The following is a 20,652-nucleotide window of genomic DNA, read 5'->3' on the forward strand; positions in this document are numbered from 1 at the left end:
GTACTCTAACTGTGGTCTTTGCCCTGTATGCAAAAAAAAAAAAGACTAGATGCTTTTGGAGACCATGCAACACATTGTAGAGATTTTTCTGGTTTTAAATACCGACATGATCATGTTAGAGACATTTTGTGTAATGCATTTTGGAGGGCTGGGGTATAATTGAAAAAAGAGACTCCTGTTAACTTTCTCACTGATCCTAATGATGACAGATCAACACTTCGGCATACAGATGTCTTGATTTACAGTTGGTCCGAGGGAAAACATACATGTGTTGATGTAACTGGAGTTTCTCTGTTGGTAGGGTTGGGAAATAGTGACTTTGAGGTGGGAGAAGCTGCTAAGAGCATCTTTAGCAGTGATATCAACCTAGCATCAAGAATTTGGTGTTTTTTCAACTTCAGGAGAACTACATGTTGATGAAAACACCAAAAAAATACCAAACCAAACACCAAATCGACCAATATTTGGTTCCAGGTTTGGTGCTGTATCAAATCACTCACGCCGCGGTTTCCAACACCGCGTGGGCTTCGAAGGCTGCTAAATGGGCTTCTATGGCGCGGTTTTGGCAAAACCGGCGTGGGCTTCAGGCTTCATATGGCGGTTTTGCCAAAACCGTGTGCATTTTCCAAAATTAGAACGTGGTGCATAGAACTTGAAAAATTATGAGTTGTGCATAGAAGTTAAGAAATTAACAATTGTGCAATTGAAGAAATTAAAATTGTAATTCAAAATCGAAAAAATTAAAGAAATTAAAACCTATGATTATGATTATGCGCGATCTAAAATCTATGATTATGATTATGCGATCAAAAATCTATATATGATTATGATATAATCATATAATATCCAAAATAATCCAAAACCTATCATCTTACATCAAATTTATTTAGCTCTCTTCTTACCCCTTACCACTTTCGATCCCTCTCCTATCTCTCTATTTGACGCGTTCGAAGTCCGCTCCTCTAAGTTCCTAATCACGATTGATGATCTTTTGTCTACTACGGATGTTAACTACTTCACTGAAGTTCCTCATATCCACGATGTTCTTGGCGTGTACACTTGGCGCATATCCTCATCGCTTTTCGAGGAGTCGTCATAAATCATGCCCCGGGATTGCGATATATGTCCGAGAATATGCCTCCTCTCTTTCTTGGCTATAATGATACAGGCAGTCCTCATCTCATCAAACATAAGAACCTGGTTCTCATATCTTTCCAACCTCACCGAAAATCCAAGAAAATACAAAGCAGAGTACATATTATATATATAATGAAGAAGATAAATAAAACAATTAAACTCACCATGGTATCTTCGATCAATATCGCGGCTCTAACTCGATAAACGAGCATGAGGCACCTCGGAATGGAAATATAAGTAGGCTCCTCATCGGGTCCACACACGGCAAACATCGAGGATTCTTGGCGGAACCACGAGCCGGGCCGATATGCATTCGAGGTTGTGGGTTGTAAGCGGTGGCGTGGCGGATGAGGAATATCGTAGCTCACGTCTCATCCCTTCCAGCCCACAAACTCGAAGTTGCTAGCCCAACCAATGAGAAGGCAACAAAGGGACCCATGGAACACGGTTCCACCATCTATAATCTTGATCGCCATCGCCTTCAACAACAAAAGAAGACGATCGGCCAAGGACCACCACGGCATGAACTTCATGAACTTGAATTCTACCCCACGACTTTGCATCACTAACATCCGCATGGGAGCACATGGAACTCCATAACGTCGGGTCATCGCCTCAACATCATCATTAGCCACGGTACCAAACCCTAATAAATCCGTCGCGGTAAAACAACTCTGTGACGTGACAACACACAAGCATATTGTACAACTGGATCGTCAAAGGTAGTAGACAAACGCCAAGGTCTCCACTCAATAGATGACAATGATCTAATATCAATCTGAGCACGAGCCATACAGATATTATTCCTAATCTGCCTCTCATTCACGAGTCAAGTGAGGCCGACCAACTAGCAAATCTAGGGCTTAGTGTCGGCAATCATGTCTATGTTAGGACAAAAACATCGAAAGTACTCATAAAACCAAATCTCTAAAAGTCCGTGAATCTTGCAATCTGAGGACTTCTACTTTCGAATGTCTGTGAAGCTTTATCTAACGCCGATATCAATGTGGCATATCTTGAGCTATCCAGTCATAATCTCTCATAGTATGCAAATCGGATACATAAGCATAATGTCCCAGTTAATATCAGTAGAATGACCATTGGGAAACAAAACATGCCCAATAAAAACATCAAAAAAAGCCCTAACATATCTTGTCGGCACCCTCACTACCCGGTGAAACGGTCAAAGCTAACTCGCTTCGTGTATCGGGATGCAAGAGGGTTCCATATATGCATTCTTAATATGAGATAACTTAATCCCAGAAGAATCATAAGCATCCGCACCCAAACGAGGAAAACTCATAAGCATAATATCCATATTCTCATAATTTGTATGAAAAGGTATCGGTTAGCCTATACCGATACTCAACCCAGAAATCATAGTGAAGTCTAGTGGTGTGAATCCTAACTCCGCTGAGGAAAATGAAATGTGTGAGTTCTACTCCACCATCTTTCTACTAAAGCTATGACCACTGCCCGATCAGACTTCTTATAATCCAGATCAATCAAAATACCCAAAGGTGTATACAAAATAATATCTCTAATATGTACAAACTCATCCAAACTCCTAATAACCTTCCACCACTCTCTAACACCAAGTAAAGCCGATCTAACTTCGGTAGTCAACAACATCTTTGATATTATATAAAAAAAATAATGCGATAAGATAAATAATTAATTGGTCCAACTCAACTAATTAATATTCAAAATATTTAATTAAAACTAACTAATTACACGAGTATTAGCCATCTGCGACTTTCGACCGTGTTTTTGTATCACGTGTAGAAGACACAACTTCCATATCAAGTGCTTCTCCAGGTGCAAATTGTCAATCGAAGTCGTTTATCTGATACTCCAGTACATAGGGATGTCTATCAGCCGGCACGACATCCTCGAGTTCTTATTCCCCACTGTCTTCTCCCCCACCGTATTCTACTTCCTCAGGTTCTTCTTCCTCATCGCCAATGTCGTCTGTGTACTGCCAATCATCACCATCGAAAGGTTCAAAAGGATCCATATCAAATTTTAAGAGTTTAGGTAGGTTTTTGTTTTTTTTTTAACTAAGGAGAGGGTTTTATAATTGTGAGAAGAGGTGAAAGTGACTGAACCGCGCGACTTTGGAGCTGTATATATAGAAGTAGCAGCGATGTTACAACACCGCCAGTTTTTGCCAAAACTGCGTGGGCTTGGGCCTGTCAGTTGGGCTTTAGTGGTGCGGTTTTGGCAAAACCGCGTGGGCTATATGGCGCGGTTTTGGCAAAACCGCGTAGTTGCTTGGTGTTTTTTTGATGTTACTCCTAAAGTTGCTTGGTGTTTTTTTGGTTCAAAATTTTGGTATTTTTTTGGTTGCTCTACTAAAGATGCTATAAGAGGGTAGCAACAGAGAAGATAGAGAAGCATGGGGAAACTTGTAGGGCTAACCAACATTGTTTTATTCCGTTCAGTTTCGACACTTTTGGGTTCTTTGAACAACAGTCTGTTGAGCTACTCAAGAGACTTCAGAAAGCTATGGACAGTAACATATATGGCGCGGTTTTGGCAAAACCGCGTAGTTGCTTGATGTTTTTTTGGTTTGGTGTTTTTGGTTGTTATGCTAAAGATGCTCTAAGAGGGTAGCAAGAAGATAGATAGAAGCGTGGGGAAACTTGTAGGGCTAACCAAAGATTGTTTTATTCCGATTCGGTTCGGCCTTTTGGGTTCTTTGGAACAACGATCTGTTGAGCTTCTTTCGAGAGACTTGAGAAAGTGGAACGATAACATTTTGATAAAATTTCTAACGAGTTTGTTTTTAAAAGGATATAATTTGCTATTCGAAAGGACTTGCGGTTGTAATTGCTTGGCTTGTCATAATTATTTATAAAATTAGTTATCATTCATTATCAATAAAATTTCTACTTAAAAAAAAAAAAAAAAAAAAAAAAAGGAGGTGGGAGGCAGGTGTCCACGATGAAAAAATATATACTTCATTGCAAATTAGAAATTAAATAAGTAGGGACATTTTGGTTAGATTAATGTCTAAAAATATTAAATTCTAAAAACTGGAAGTTCATGCTATAATTAGGCCAAAAAAAAGTTTGGGTACCATTGAATAATATTTTGGTAAGTACAAATTACTAATAAGTTATTAACTCAATCTGTGTTGGTACATACTCAGAATATTATGCATATTTCATGCCAAGTACTTGATAACAAAATTTTCGTAGAAAGTTTGGACGTTGCAGAGAAATTGATGTCTATGCTTGTAGGATGTAAACTTCTAGTCCATTATGTAGAAGACAACTTACCTAGGTTGATGGCTAATTCAATATTAGAAGTACACATTACTGGGTATGTTTCTTCATTTTCTATTGGTCCACTAGATCATAGTACATTACCATCCCATCAGAGTGTCTGTTTTTTTTCTAGGTGGAACCATCAATGGGGTTAGTTGATAATATTTGTTGGAAAAAGATTATACATTTGCAATAAGATAGTGCAAAAGCTACCAACCAGTTTGTCCATTTCGTAAAATTGAGGATGTTCTAGCAGTCTAGCAACCACCACCTGGGTTAGCGGCTCAAAACTTGTGTTGTTGTGTGTTTGGACGTGTTCGGATCTGAAGCTCTGCGTCTGCAAGGCATCAAATGCTCCACATAGTTACATCGAATACAGTATTACATTTTCCAAGTGACTCTTCTTTATCACACAAATATTCCAGAGCTAAGAAAACCGGCCATTCCAGTTGGCTATCATAACAATCCCCTACTGCTTATATAATGTTGTGTCCAGCACAATGCGAAAACAAATGTTCAAGTGTTCAACAACAAGATCAATCACAACGGTGTGACATTTAATTAAGACAAGTGTTAAATACACAAACACAATCCAATATCTTTATCAATTAGCAAAACACAAATAAATAAAGAGATGTAGTAAAAAACACACACCACAATACAAGAATTTAAGGTGGTTCGAAAATATGTTCATATTCGCACAACGAGATCGAAGATTTCACTAGATGAACAAGAAAATTAAAAGAAAAGCTCTAAATCACTCACAAAGAATGAATCACTCAGTTACTCACTTGACAAGTGCTCTCACTAATCTCTCTTTCCTTTTTCTTGAAGTTGTTAATAAGCCTAACTTATTTTATATAGTTACTGGAATTTTGAAATTCCGAGTCATGTCGAAATATCTGTGAGAAATTGGAACTTTGGCTATGTAGAGACTAAGGGGCGTGCGCCCCTTGTGAATGATCAACTTTCAGTACTACTATTCGCCCTTCCTATAGCAACTCTGTTGATGAAGGCTAGGGGGTATGTGCCCTTTCACCAAGACATATTTTGGCTCACGCGCCCCTATACTTATATGAAGTCTGTACCTATTTTTCAACATTATCTACCTCGGTGATGTTTTAACACATAAAACCGAGCCGAACATTATCCACGCTATCCACCAAAAAACTACATCTCGAACTCGCCGTTAACCGCCCCGAATGACCATCCCCACAAAGGGCTATCATCAAACATGTCTTTGGTGACAACCTTGGTCAACATATTAGTGGGGTTATCTTTGGTGCCCACTTTCTCAAGCGCTACATCACTATCGTCAACCACATCTCTCACAAAGTGATAACGGACATCAATATGCTTGGTCCTAGCATGATGGACCTGATTATTTGCCAAATGAATAGCACTCTATCACAATATAAAACAACACTATCCTACTCAATACACATATAATTTAGAAGACCTCGAAGCCATAAGGCCTCCTTCACTGCTTCTGCCATTGCTATATACTATACCTCTATAGTAGATAGAGTTATTGTAGCTTGCAGTATAGACCTCCAACTAACCGGTGTACTATGTATCATAAACACATAACTAACAGTACATCTTCGTCTGTCTAGATCACTTGCATAGTCTGAGTCCACATAACCACTGACATGACAAGTATCTTCACCATAAACTAATCCCACATTCAAAGTACCTCTTCTAGTACCTCAAGACCTATTTCATTGTCTCCCAATGCTGTTTCCTAGGATTTTTCATATACATACTCACAACACTAACTACCTGTGAAATATCTGGGCATGTACACACCATAACAGTCATCAAACTGCCCACTACACTAGCATAAGGAACTCGAGCCATATGTTGTTGTTCTTCCACGGAGCTAGGAGAGAACCTAGCTGAAAACCTAAAATACCCCGCCAATTCAAAGGAGTAGAAACGGACTTCACATTCTCCATACCAAATCTAAAAATCACTTTCTAAAGATATTTCTTCTGAGATACAAGTAGCCTTCGCTTTTTCCTTTCTCTCTCAATCTCCATGCCCAATATCTTTTTGGCTCCACCCAAGTCTTTCATCTCAAACTCAAAGTTAAGATGAGATTTCAACTTTTCTATCTCCACCATTGTCATACCCCGAATTTCGACAGAATTCGGAAAAACATTATTTGTTCCCGACTCTTCGATCTCCGAGGTGTGACGCACTCTCAACTCCCAAAAACCCATAAACAGTTTAAATATGCGGATAATAAAAACCAATAAAAATTTTAACTTAAACAAAAGTCTTCTTCATGACAAAGATTCACAAATAAGATTAGGTTACAACTCTCCTTTCAATAACTCTTTAATAAAATTTGCAAATGAAATACAAAAACATTGTCTAGACTGAAATTCTATATCACCTCAAGGAAAACAAAACAAATCCACGAGATGCAACGCTTAACGCGAAACCACAAGCAAAGAACCACTCTTCTTCAACACTAAACCTGTCAAAACTTATCAACTATGTTCATTGAATGAACACACCCAGATAAACAAACATGCAACCGGTCAAAGCATTATAAACAATGCTGGTGTGAGTAGCCCTAAAATACAACATATAATATACATATATATACAAAATCCATACGGCAGTTAGTTCCTCCACCGAAACCTTTAACTTCCAACAACTAGTACAACAACCTTAAGAATAATAATTAAGGGAGGTAGTTCCTCCACTGAGGCGCCTTAACTTCCCACTAACCACACAACAAACTATACACATAATAAATAAGGCATGTAGTTCCTCCATCGAGGCGCCTTAGATTCTAACTAAACAAATAACCAACCAAGCATGTTATCATAATTAGATTATTTAAGGCTTTCTTTATGTCCCTAAAATCACGTCAGATCTATGTCTTACCCTAGTTTCCCTGGCTACCACAATCGCTACCCAATCAACATGTACATCCACATGCCTCCCCTTACATAATGAACCACTCCGCGCGTAAACCACCGGGATGGATGCGCGACACCGTAAATCCTCACACGGAAGCAATTATGTAAGTAATGCCACTATTCGGCATAAAATATCGGCATCATCGTTCTATTTTGTGAACGGAATAATCAAGCCACTATTCGGGCTACGCCCGGAGGGCCATTCAAACTTTACCAAAACGCCGGAGGGCCAATCACATTACTTACCGAAGGCCATTCAGATTAAGCTGAAACGCCGGGAGGGGCCAATCACACGAAGTTGTGGTAGCTAGGTTCTAGGATTTTCGTTACGTAATTTATTCAAGTGTCATACATTAATGACTCATAATAAATCCACTATATCACGTGCAGGTCAATTGCCTTATTGCACTAAGCCACAATATATAGAAATATCTCAATATATCTCATAACCATTTTCATACTTTCACGTGCCAATATATTATTGCACTAAGTCACAATCCCGTAGGCATATATTCACCAATCATATACTACCTCATAGTAGCATCTCACATATATAATAATGGAGTGTTTATACATTTATTTCTCCCAAACATATTGCATTATATATATATCCCAACATATTATATAATGTCACAATTACTTCAAACGTAACGCATACATTTTTATAGCGTATTAGGAATATAATGTCTCCTAACATCTCAATATCGTCACGTGTCAAAAATACACAACATCACTGTCAAATCTTTCTTAGATAATGACAACCAAATATATACCAGCTTTCACAACATTTTATTACTACATATGTCCCTATAATATACAACATAAAAGCGTAAAGCACAATTAGGCGGTCAAAAGTCCACAATCAAAGCCCAATAGGTATATGCTTTACACACTACTCACGTCAAATCTAAATTAGATAATGACCATCCAAGTTATATAATATCGACAATATTTTATTACTATATTTGTCCATACAAATCAAATATGTGAAAAACTGGAAAAGTCAACATTCCACAGTCAACGGTCAAAGTCAACAGTCAACGGTCAAATGTCAACAATCAAAGTCAACAGGTCATGGTCAAAGTCAAACTGTCGTTTCCATGTTCGACAGGTTCAGGGTCGTAGCCATGGTTCATGGCTAAGGTCAATGTGCATGGCTCGTGGGCTCATGACTAAGGTAATGGTTCGGACCCAACTGGCCGAGCCCAAACCTTAGAACCCGAAAGTCTAAAAGTTGAAAGACCCATATAGATCTATTTTAAGTCCTATGGACTGGCCCCAACAATATTAGAAACGGGCCCAAAACTTTTGGACCGAATCGGCTCTAAAGCCAACAATGAGTTCGGCCCGAAAACAAACAAAGAAAACTGTCCCAAAACTTGACTTAAACTGGGCCCAAACTAAACTTAATTAAACTGATCCAAAAATTACAAAACAAATAGAAAAAAGGCCCAACCACTTAAATTAGATTTCGGCCCACATAAAATTAGAACTTGGCCCAACCAAACAAACAAGCCCAAGAGAAACCGACCCAGGCCCAAGCCCAGCCGGTCATCTCCTTCCTCCAACAGTTCTCCACCACCACCAAATCCGGCCACCACCAAGCACTAATCGACCACCCCTTTTGATCAGGCGGTTTTAATCCCCATAACAAACCCAACAACATTAATGAAAGCAAAAACCCCAAATTGTTAAATCCAAACCTCACCCAAAACTAGATCTAGAAATTTTACTGCCGCCATTAATGGTTTCTTGGAGCTTTCAACAGCACCATTAGCATCCCCACTACCACCAAACATCATCCCATCAAAAATCAAACGAAAGTCACAACATCAAGACAAAAATAAAAAATCGATATTACTCCTAGCCTGGGCGATCTCGCCGCCATTAATGGACTGTCAAGCTTCGAACTCACCCCAAACCAAATAATAATACCACCTTTACCTTCACCCCACAGTCCATCCAACACTACAATCTTCTCATACAACTCGACCGTAAACCCTCGATTTCAAAACCCGGCAGTTTAACCACCGATCTCCGAACCCGACAACACCAACTCACCATCAACCCAAAACGCGAAAACGCATCTTCAAACCATACAACAAACAACAATGACAGTCCACACATAGAGGTTTACTGGCGAGTTATCAGCGCCGCCATTAAAAACCTCCAGAGTTTGAACAGTTTACCCAATTTAACAAAGTTTCGACAGTTTAATTACAACATCCAAAATTTAACAAAGTTTAATAAAACAAATGGCACGAAGTCCAATACAACAGGATAATGAACACTATATAAAAAACCGAAACAGTATACACCGATATATGTAAACTACAAATCCGGTGAAATAGCAAAATAGCTAATCACTGTATGAGCGGAATCTCGGCGAATCCTCCTAAATTCCCGATTCGTTAAACTCCACCTCCAAGAAACGAGCTTCAAGCTCATTTCCATTTTCATTATTTTATTATTCTCACAACCCTATTTTCCGAACAATGTGTTTATATACTTGGGTCCCAAACCCAAGCCCAATGACTTCGACTTCGGGCCCAAAACCGGGCCCGTATCCCCGAATCCAATCCGACGAATTTTGAAAATAATTAATTTAATTAATTAATAAATAGATAAAACGTATTTTAAAAAATACGGCGCATAAACCATGCTTTTGGAAGTAATAAGCATGTCATCCACATAAAACAAAAGATAAATAAAGTCATCACCACGAAGTCTACGAAAGTAAACACAACAATCATACTTTTACTGGTATACTTATGCTTCATCATGAACGTGTCAAAGCGCTTGTACTATTGCCGTGACGATTATTTTAAACCATACAATGACCTATTTAGCTTGTACACATGATTTTCTTTCTTAGCAACAACAAAACCTTCCGGTTGTCTCATATATATTTTTTCCTCCAAGTATCTCTGCAAGAAAATGATTTTCACATCAAGTTTCTCTAACTCCAAGTCGAAGTGAACTACCAAATTCAATAACACACGAATATAAGTATGCTTGACCACCAGTGAGAAAATCTCATTGTAATCAACACCTTCATTTTGTGAGAAACCCTTTGTTACCACTCTTGCCTAGCTTATACCCAGTACCACTCGACTTAGGAAGGACCTCTTTCTTTCGGAACACCCATTTGCTACCAATATCCCTCTTGCCCTTCGGCAACAAAACAAGGTCCCATGTGTGATTCCTATCAAGAGATTCCATCTCTTCTTACATAGCTTCCAATCAATCTCTGTAATGAGCATCTCTAACTATTTTCTTGAAGCTATCTGGCTCATCACCTTCACTATTCAGTGCATATGCTACTGAATCCACTTTATCATAATATTTCACCGACTTATCATGCCCATACTTATGCACTTCCTTACCTTGTCTCTTTGGCCTAATGCTTGCCAAATCAAGTTGCCGATGATCATGCTCTTCTTCCTATTGTTGTGGGGTTCTATGATTTTGTACATTAGCATGAACCAACCAATCATCTGCTACATCAGATAACTCAAGCTCAGTAGCCTGAGTTTCCATAGAATCATCACTCTATCCAGCTTTCTTCGGTTCTCTACTGACCAAGAACTTGTTGTCTTCAAGACACCACAATTTGTATCCCTTTACCCCATTTGCGAAGCCGAAAAATATTGCCTTCTTAGCTCTAAGATCAAGCTTGTTTTCCCTCACGTGGTACTAACACACACAAAATATTGTAATCAGCTGGTTTTCCTTACCACACCTCATAAGGTGTATTGCAATTTATTGTCGAAACCGCTGACCTATTATACAAGTAACACGCCATGGACACTATATTTGCCCAATAGTACTCTCTACCGAGAATAGTATTTAACAACAAACATCTCTATCTTTCAAACAATGTTTTATTCATCCTCTCTGCCATGTCATTTTGCTGAGGTTTGTCCCTCACTGTCCAGTGTCTAGCAATACCATGTTGCGTACAAAACTCTTGGAAAAGACCATTAATATACTCAATACCGTTGTCAGACCTCAAAGTCTTCACTTTCTCTTTTGTGCGATTTTCAACCCTTGCTTTCCACTTCTTAAATATCTCAAACACTCCATCTTTAGTTTTCATCATATACACCTACCCATAACAAGTATGATTATCAATGAATGAGACATAATAATGGTTACCTCCTTTAGAAGCCACTTTGGAGGGTCCCTACACATCCGTATGCACATAATCAAGGATGTATGTAGTCGTGTGCTTATTTGAACTGAACTTGACTCTACACTGTTTTCCATAGATACAATGCTCACATAATCCCATAGTACGTTGGCTTCTTCAAGTCCTTCAGTTTGCACAACTTAGACAAATCCCTTTCACTCATATACCCTAGACGCATATGTCATATCTTAGTGCACTAAGAATCATCACTACATGTACTCACTACTACATTGTCTGTCATTGTACTACCCATCAAAGTATACAAGCTAAGGTTTCGTGTCTTTGATCCTTCATAACAACTAGAGAGCCACTAACAATCTTTAGGACTCCACATTCTACCACAAACTTGTGGCCTTTGGAATCCAAGGTACCAAGAGAAATACGATTTTTCTTTAGCTTGGGAACATGTCTCACATTATTTAGAATCCTCACAATACCATCATGCATCTTGACCCGTATAGTTATAATCCCAACCATCTTACACGCATGGTCATTACCTATCAAAATGGAACTGCCATCAATGCTCTCATAAGAAGTAAACCATTTTCTATTCGGGCACATATGGTAGGAACACCCGGAATAAAAAATCCAACGATCGGTCATGTGGTCATCTTGTGTAGACACCGAAAGACTTACATCTTCCACTTCAGAGCTCGAAGCATAACTTACCTCATCATTAACCTTACCTTTCTTTTTACTATTCTTCTTGTTATTTTTCTTCGGTTTAGGACAATCACTCGCGTAATGTCCCTTTTCATATATTGCAATTGTAGCACTTCACATATTTCAACAACTTCTTTGACGTAGACCTAAACCTCTCATTGTTTGTAAAGGCTTTATCTTGCGACCTTCCTCATGCCACTAACCCTTGTGCAACATCAATACCATGTACTATTATCTACTCATGTATTTTTCATCAACTCATAAGAAAGAAATACACTTTGAACTTCGTCAAGATCAACATCTTCTCTATTCATAAATATAGTCATTAAATGCTCATAACTTTTGGGCAAAAAAAATAGTAAACATGCCGCTTGATCTTTGTCATCCATCTTCATGCCAATATTCAAAAAATCTGAAAGGTGTCGACAGAACTCACTAACGTGCTCTTGCATCGTTGAACTATCCACCATCATATACCTATCAAGACACTTCTTAAGGTACATCTTGTTCGTCATGTTCTTGGTCATATACATTGATTCTAACTTTAGCTAAATACCGGCGGCGGTATTCTCACTCATTACATTGTACATAACTTCAATTCATTAGCAAGACACAAACGGATTGATGACAAACTTATAGGTTGAACTCTTCCTAATCATCATCGATCATATCCGCTGACTTTGCTTTAATCTTCTTTAAAACTTTATGTAAACCTTGTTGGATGAGGATGTCTTTCACTTGGACTTGCCAAATCCCAAAGTTCGTTGTTTTTCCCATTAAATTTATCTACTTCAAATCTTACATTTAACATCTTGGGGCCATTTCTACAAATCACAACCAGTAACTCACAAGAAAATTTCACTTGGAAATTTTATCAAACACTTTGTCTTCACAAATTTGAGCACCTTAGGATTTACTCAAAAACTCAAACTCAAAGCTCTCCCTAGGTCTCAACCCAAGCTCTGAAACCAATTGTTGTGTCCAACATAATGCGAAAACAAGTGTTCAACAACAAGATCAACCACAAAGGTGTGACCTTTAATCAAGACAAGTGTTCTTAACAATACCCCAAACACAACCCAATATCTCTATCAACTAGCAAAACATAATAAGTAAAAAGATGTAGTAAAGAACACACACCACAACACAAGGATTTAAAGTGTTTTGACAATATGCCTACATCCACACGACGAGATCGATGATTTTACTAAATGAACAAGAAAATTACAAGAGGAGTTCTCAATCACTCACAAAGAATGAATCACTCAATCACTCACTTGACAAGTGTTCTCACTCATCTATATTTTTTTTTCTTGAAGTTGTTAGGTCAAAATAAGCCTAACTTCTTTTATATAGTTACTGGAATCACTGAAATTCCAAGTCATATTGAAATATATGTGAGAAACTGGAACTTTAGATGTGTAGAGACTAGGGGGTGTGGCCTCTTTCACCAAGGCATATTATCGGGCGTGCGCTCCTTGTGAAGGATCAACTTCCAATTACTAATGTTCGCCATTTTGGAGCAACTCTGTGATGAAGTCTAGAGATGCGTCGCCACTTCACCAAGACATATTATGGCGACGCCTATATACTTAGATGAAGTCGGCACTGTTTTCCAACAGATAATTATCGGGCGGTACTCATCTAGTCATCTATGCAACACCGGTGATTTCAAAACGAAAACTTCGATGCGGGAAAGTGAATGTACAAACAAATGTCAAACCCCCTAAACGTTATCACGCCATCTGTAGATGTCTCTACATTAGCAAATCGTTAAATTCGAAGCTTATCACTATTTAAATGTCTTATGAGCCTCGCCTCAAGATAGCTCTTTGATTGAATCAAACTAGATTACAATAAAAACTGTTTCATGGCTACACCTCAAATTCAAGGAAACGGACTTAGGAGAGAGAGAGGACCCGGTTCAGAGTGGAATGAAATATTTCATACACTTCCAAGTGGACGGACTAGAAACTATGTTCTCTATATCGGTACCAACATTGGTACCGTGATAAATTTTAGCGGCCGTAGTGTCCTTTCAAGTTTCAACAACATTTTCAAAGCATGAAGACAGTCTATTTATTGTAATTAACCTCCCTAAAATCGGGTTCTATTTTGCTCAAGGCTTTCTTTTGCTATTGTGAATCGCGCTCATTTTATTTTGATAATCATTGTTAGTTTATTAATATCAACATGGTTAATTACATCAGAATTTATCATTGCCTAAATACATTACTGATTTAAATTGTCGAGTTGTGTACTTAGAGCATCTCTAGGTGGTGGTAGCATACTCTTCAAATTTGAAGAATGCTACCACAGAATTTGCTATCAAATTTCGACCAACTCTAGGTGGTCGCAAATTCGTGGTCGCAAAATTCATTGGGGACCCACCTGCGCGACATTAGTAATCGGCGCTAGCCCAAGATCACTTTGTCGTAGCGACAATGGTAATCGCTAGGCGCTTACTAATGTCGCGTCTTTGCGTTTTTATTTAATGTCGCGCGACAGTTGGACTTTTGTCATTTTACAAATTTTTTCAACTCGACCACTCTAGTTAGTAGGAAAAAATGAGTTCCAAACGAATTTAATCCGTCTATAATAACCAAACACGATGGAGTGGTGGAGATGAGGAAGAAGAAAAACGAAGTGCATCGTTTGGGATAATCCCAAGTGGTGATCTAGATGATGAACCAACCACTTCCTGAGTCGGAAATCAAGGAGCCGAGGTCGACGATCCATTCTTTGCTTCAATATCGGCAAATCGATTTTGAATTTCTGCGGAAGCTATTGATTTCAGCCATCTTAGGCCTGTCTAAGAGATTTCATGATAGGCATGTCTCAAGAGTTGTTCTTGAACAACGGTATGTATTTTAATTTCATAAATTAGTAGTAGTAGTAGTTAATTTTAGTAGTTCAATACGATATTTTTATTTTTATTTTTTTTAATTTTAGTTTCATTTTGCGTTACATCGAGATGTGTGTTATGTATCGGGTTCGGTGCACTCCACGTGCTTAGGACGGGTGGGATGATATTAAGAAAGTCGGTGCACTTGACCATGTTAGAGATGCAATTTTAGCGACTCCCTTTGCTCATCTAGTTGACATCCCTTATAATAAAGACCGACATTATTCAGGGAGTTATTAATGGTTTAGTTGAGAGATGGTGGGATAGTACACATACTTTTCACTTCCCTCGGGGAGAGTTGGGTTTCACTCCATTAGATTTTTGCATGATATCCGGTTTGAGTATAGGATTAGGTAATCCGTTGAGATGTAGCAATCAATTCCGTGAGTTGTTACCCCAAATGATGACTTTCTTCCCTTGTCCGAACCGAGGAGTCATATGACGATCTTTGGTGTTAATTTTGGTATCAAGGCTGCATACATTACACCGTTGACTACTTGATTCGAGATTGCAGTTTTGATAGATTATTTGTCACTTGATTCGATGATGGTCAAACACATGTTGATGAGTATGTAAGAGCTTTTCGTATGTATTTGATGGGTGTCTTTTTTTCTTACGGTCATTCCACGATTAATTTGGGATATCTAGCTAACTTTGAGCACTTGCATGAGTTAGGCGGTATTGATTTTGGTGGAGCCATATCTGTCATTTGTTTTGTTTTTAGATAGAAGGCCTCGACATACTTGGTGTTGTCGATGAGTCCTCGGATGGGAGGGTTTGTCATTCTCTTAGAGGTATGGTTTTATGAGTATTTTCGTGTCTTTGCAAATCCTATCCTCACTGAGTATACCGATGAGGCCCTAGGCTCGGGGCTTGGCACGGACCTTGTCGAAGCGTCGACCCGATGAAATCAGTCATAACATAACTTCGTCCGAACCCGGATCGAGCTTAGCACCGCGTGCTTCTATTGTTTGGAGGCCTTGGAGGACATCCGTGCACATCGGGCCGAATGACCGTAGATATGCATTGTTCATTTCTCATAGGAGGATGGTATTCACTTGTGGGAGTGATATGGAGTGGTATTTAGGGGATAGATGTTACGCAGCGACACACCATACTTTGGTATCCCTCCGATCCGCCTACCCATGTATCGAGGCTAAGGACATGACCTTAGAGCAAGTCATCGAGAGTAACGTGCATTGGACTTGGTTCTGAGGCTCGACCTAGTTACATTGCAGACTTATGAGCGCGTACTACCGTTATCGGTTCAGGGGTGTCTATTGGTCATTTGCTCCCAGCTGTAGGTCGACATGCAAACATTCATACGGTTAGCAATTTGGGTGTTAGGCGTGAATTCAGATTGGCCACCGGCCGGCCGACGCTTTTCACCGGACTGGTGTAATACATTTGTTCCAAAGACTGATCCCCTCCGTCGAGTGGCCTTGGGTTTTAGTTTGAGAAGCGATCCGAGTGGCGGGCGATTTACCGACCCATTTCTTCTATTGATGCCACTCGCGTCGTATGGTTAGAGCCCCGACCTTGGACATCTATCTCTCGTAATTATTTTTATTGGTTTTGTTTTATTATTTTGGTTTATTATGAAAATGTCAAAATTATTAATGAATAATTATTTCGTGATGACCTACGCATGAGATATGAGACAAGCATTCGTGTAAATGATGGCTTCATAGCCCTCGGTATTCGCTTCACGATGTTGAGAGAGAGACTTCTTTCCCGTGCTCATGTGGATTATGACGATTTGCAACGCCAGATTGATGAGTTACAGGCTCAGATTGATCGCACAAGGGTGAGTTCATCACAACATGGACAGACGGAGAGTTCAGCACAAGGACAGTCGAGGAGGAGTTCACGGCAGAGGAGGCGTATGTAGGATAGTCTAGGAGGTTGTTGTATAACGATTATTATTATGTTGTGTGATTTAGAATTGTTCATTTGATCATTTTGTTATGTTGTGTGATTATTATTATGTTGTGTGATATGTTGTGTGGTTATTATTATGTTGTGTGATTTAGAATTTACTTCATTTGATTTAGCAAATGAATTACAATTTTTATTAATAGAACGACAACTAATACATGATTGCAAACACATAAAATAAAAATAAATAAATAAAAGATAACTATTACATATCACCCTTATTACATACTACTAGAGTTACTCTAATTATATAATAAATAAATAAAAGATTACAACAATCAATGTCGGTCACCCTAATGCTCCATAGATGCTCGACAAGGTCGCTTTTAAGTCTATCATGCATAGTCTTTGATTGAACTCGTAGAGTCCCTTCAATGTAGTGTTCCCGAGTAGGTGGAATCTGTGGTTGCCCTTCTGGATCAGGAATGTACCTCCTCATTTCATAATTTTTATTCTTAGCTCCGATTACCATATTGTGCAATATGATACATGCTCTCATAACGGTCCATTGTCTCCACATGCCATAATTTGCAAGCTTTTGCCAAAATACTAAATTTAGCTTGCAAAACCCCAAAAGCTCTTTCAATATCTTTTCTTGCAGCTTCTTGCATCGTTGCGAACCACTTCGTCTTAAGAGCATTAGGGTTTGAAATTGTTTGTATAAATGCCGCATAGTTAGGATAGATACCATCAGCTAAATAATAACCCATATTATAGTTATGCTGATTTACATCAAAAGAAATAGGTGGAGAAGTACCATTGATCACGTGCTCAAATACCGGCGAGTTGTCCAACACGTTGATGTCATTGTGTGATCCTGGCATCCCAAAGAAAGAATGCCATATCCACAGGTCTTCGGTTGCAACAGCTTCGAGAATAACATATGGTTTTCCAGAACAACCACTGTAAGCACCTTGCCATCCAGTTGGACAATTATGCCATTCCCAATGCATACAATCAATGCTTCCCAACATACCCGGCCATCCACGTGTGGCAGAATGTGCAAGCAAGCGTTCTGTATCTGCAATATTTGGCCTTCGCAGTAGATCGAACCGCATAATTTGATAATTGCATCACGTAAATGCTTCAACGCCGGTTTCCATTTTGCTCGAAAATGTATAATTGATCGTCAAGTTGATCGGACATCCGCCATAACCAAGAATACGCAAAGCTGCACCCACCTTGACCGAGGGATCTATACCGTGTTTACGGCATTGTTAACTTTAGGCTGAAAAACTTAAAATGAGTCCAAATATCGTTGAAGATGTGAAGAAATAAAGATTTTTCATACACGAAAGCCCGTTTGAAATCCTCTTCGAAAAAGACAGACGATCGATCGGCCAGTAATTGTTCTTCAAGATTTCCAAAGTCGAGCATATTTTCTATGTTTAATTTTTCGACCTTTCTTTGAACCACCATGTGGTGCCTTCGAGCATGTACTTGTGCTTGTGCAAGTACACCAAAGTGTGTTTCATAAAGGGGCATGACGTTAACAAATTCTTCATCAAGACTATCTACCGAAGTCTTCCACCGAGGAGAGATGAAGAAGAAGACGCACGATGAAGATGAAGATGAAGACCGGCCGGAAATATCTCATATACTTCATGATCCATTTTTTCGCGAATGTGTGTGTTGTTTGTTAAGGATTGATGTAAAATGGTTGAGTTGTTTGAATACAAATGTTTGAGTTGAGTGTGTGTAAAAATGAAGAAGGAGATGAGTGTAGATATAGAAGGTAGAAATCGAAATCGTTTTTGCCCGTTGGAGCACGCGACATTAGGAGTGGCCCACTACTACATCGGGCGCCACGACAGCTGTAATGGCGCCACCGGGTTGTGGTCAAAGTCAATAAAGAGTTGCGCGACATTAGTAATGGCGCGCGACATTACTATTGTCGCTCCGCATCCGCATCCAAATTGCCAAATTTGCGAACAAGAATGCGAACAAGCAGGTGATGCGACCACGAATGCGACCACCTAGAGTTGGAATTCCGGGAAATTCCGACGCATTTCTTCAAATTTGAAGAATGCGACTACGGATACGTCCACCTAGAGATGCTCTTATGTCGAAATCCCAAGGATGTGTTTATTTCAATGTGGCACTTCTTGAATATAATAGTATAGCAGAAGGAGGTCAAGGACCAGTTGAGTTGGAAGATGCTGTTCTTTTGTTTTGCCATGGGACATACATCACCTTTTGGACCATTTTGGGATCATGTACTTGAATACTGGAAAGTGAGACTAGAAAGGCCTAATCATGTGTTGTTTCTCAAGTACGAAGAAATGAAAGAGGACACCAATTATTCCCTTTTGAAGAGATTGGCAGAGTTTTTGGGATAACCTTTCTCATCAAATTTCAAAAAGAAGAGGAAGAGGGGAGGGGAAATAGATGAGGTGTCAAGGTTGTGCAGTTTTGAGAATGTGAGCAATTTACAAGGGAACAAGACAGGGAAAGACGATGCCCTACATCTAGGGAATGCAAAACACAATGTTTATTTCAGGAAAGGTAAGGTTGGAGACTGGAAGAACCACCTCACACAGCAAATGATTGACAAATTGGACAATATCACCAAAGAAAAGCTAAGCGGCTCAGGCTTATGAATCTTCTAAAAATGCCTAGCTTGTTCGTTATATTCAAAATAAATGTCAGGACACAGATGGGCAAAACTTTGTCTTTACCATTCTCTACAAGAAAAATCCTAAAAACACATTCAGCATGAGCATGTATACAGGTGATATAAACTTGTTACAATATCAGTCAGATGCTTGTTATATATTCCTCAAAAGAAAATTAGCTTCTAAGACAATAAGTAACAACATTGTAGCTAGTTACAATAAAAGTGTTACATGCTTACATTTGCCATATATATATAAACTTGTTATTCATCAAAAGAAAATTGGATATTGCAAATGGTGTTCTTTCATTGACATACTTTTATCTTTCTTTCTAAGAGGAATTAGGAGATTGAATTGTGCTGTTGTGCATGACACAAGTGCTATACCGTATTCTGCTCATAGAATTGCGAAAATTCAAACCAATCGAGTGCAGTCGATCATCATATGAGTGCTCTACCATAGTCATAGTTCAGGATTCGAATCGAAATTTTGGAATTCGGTCCGCAATTTTGGTTTTCAAAAAACAGAATTTCAAAGATAGAGTCGAAATATCTGAAATTCCGAATGTGATAGGGGTCGAAATTTAATGAATTTCGGTTTTTAGATTTGTTGAAATTTCGAGAATCCTGAAATTCCGAACTATGACCATAGTACAAAATATCCCAATATATCGCGATATTTGGAGATATCTATCCATATTTCAGAAAAAGATATATAAATATCACGATATATTCAGAGATATATACGACTGCAAATATCAACAATATTTCAACGATATTTAAGATATTTGGAGATATTTGACGATATTTTGTATATATAACAATTTTATTTAATATTTACTATTATATTTCAAATAAATATAAATAATGTATCATGATATATCAAGAAATATCTACAATATCTACGATATTTATCAATATTTTAGATATATCTACGATATTTGTATGTGAAATAATATCAAATATCCCCAAAGAGAAAAATATATCTACGATAC

The 20,652-nt window shown here is 38.6% G+C and overlaps 1 protein-coding gene across 1 annotated transcript; it reads right to left on the reverse strand.

The window, feature by feature from the left end:
- Positions 1-17,498: 17,498 nt before the first annotated feature.
- On the reverse strand, positions 17,499-18,101 carry LOC147523299 (uncharacterized). Its single transcript, XM_086570406.1, has one exon. It carries the CDS (start codon positions 18,099-18,101, stop codon positions 17,499-17,501), a length of 603 nt encoding a protein of 200 aa, XP_086426532.1.
- Between the last annotated feature and the right edge of the window lie 2,551 nt (positions 18,102-20,652).

Source organism: Coptis chinensis, chromosome 1, assembly GCF_015680905.1.
Source record: "Coptis chinensis isolate HL-2020 chromosome 1, ASM1568090v1, whole genome shotgun sequence".
Classification (NCBI taxonomy): Eukaryota; Viridiplantae; Streptophyta; class Magnoliopsida; order Ranunculales; family Ranunculaceae; genus Coptis; species Coptis chinensis.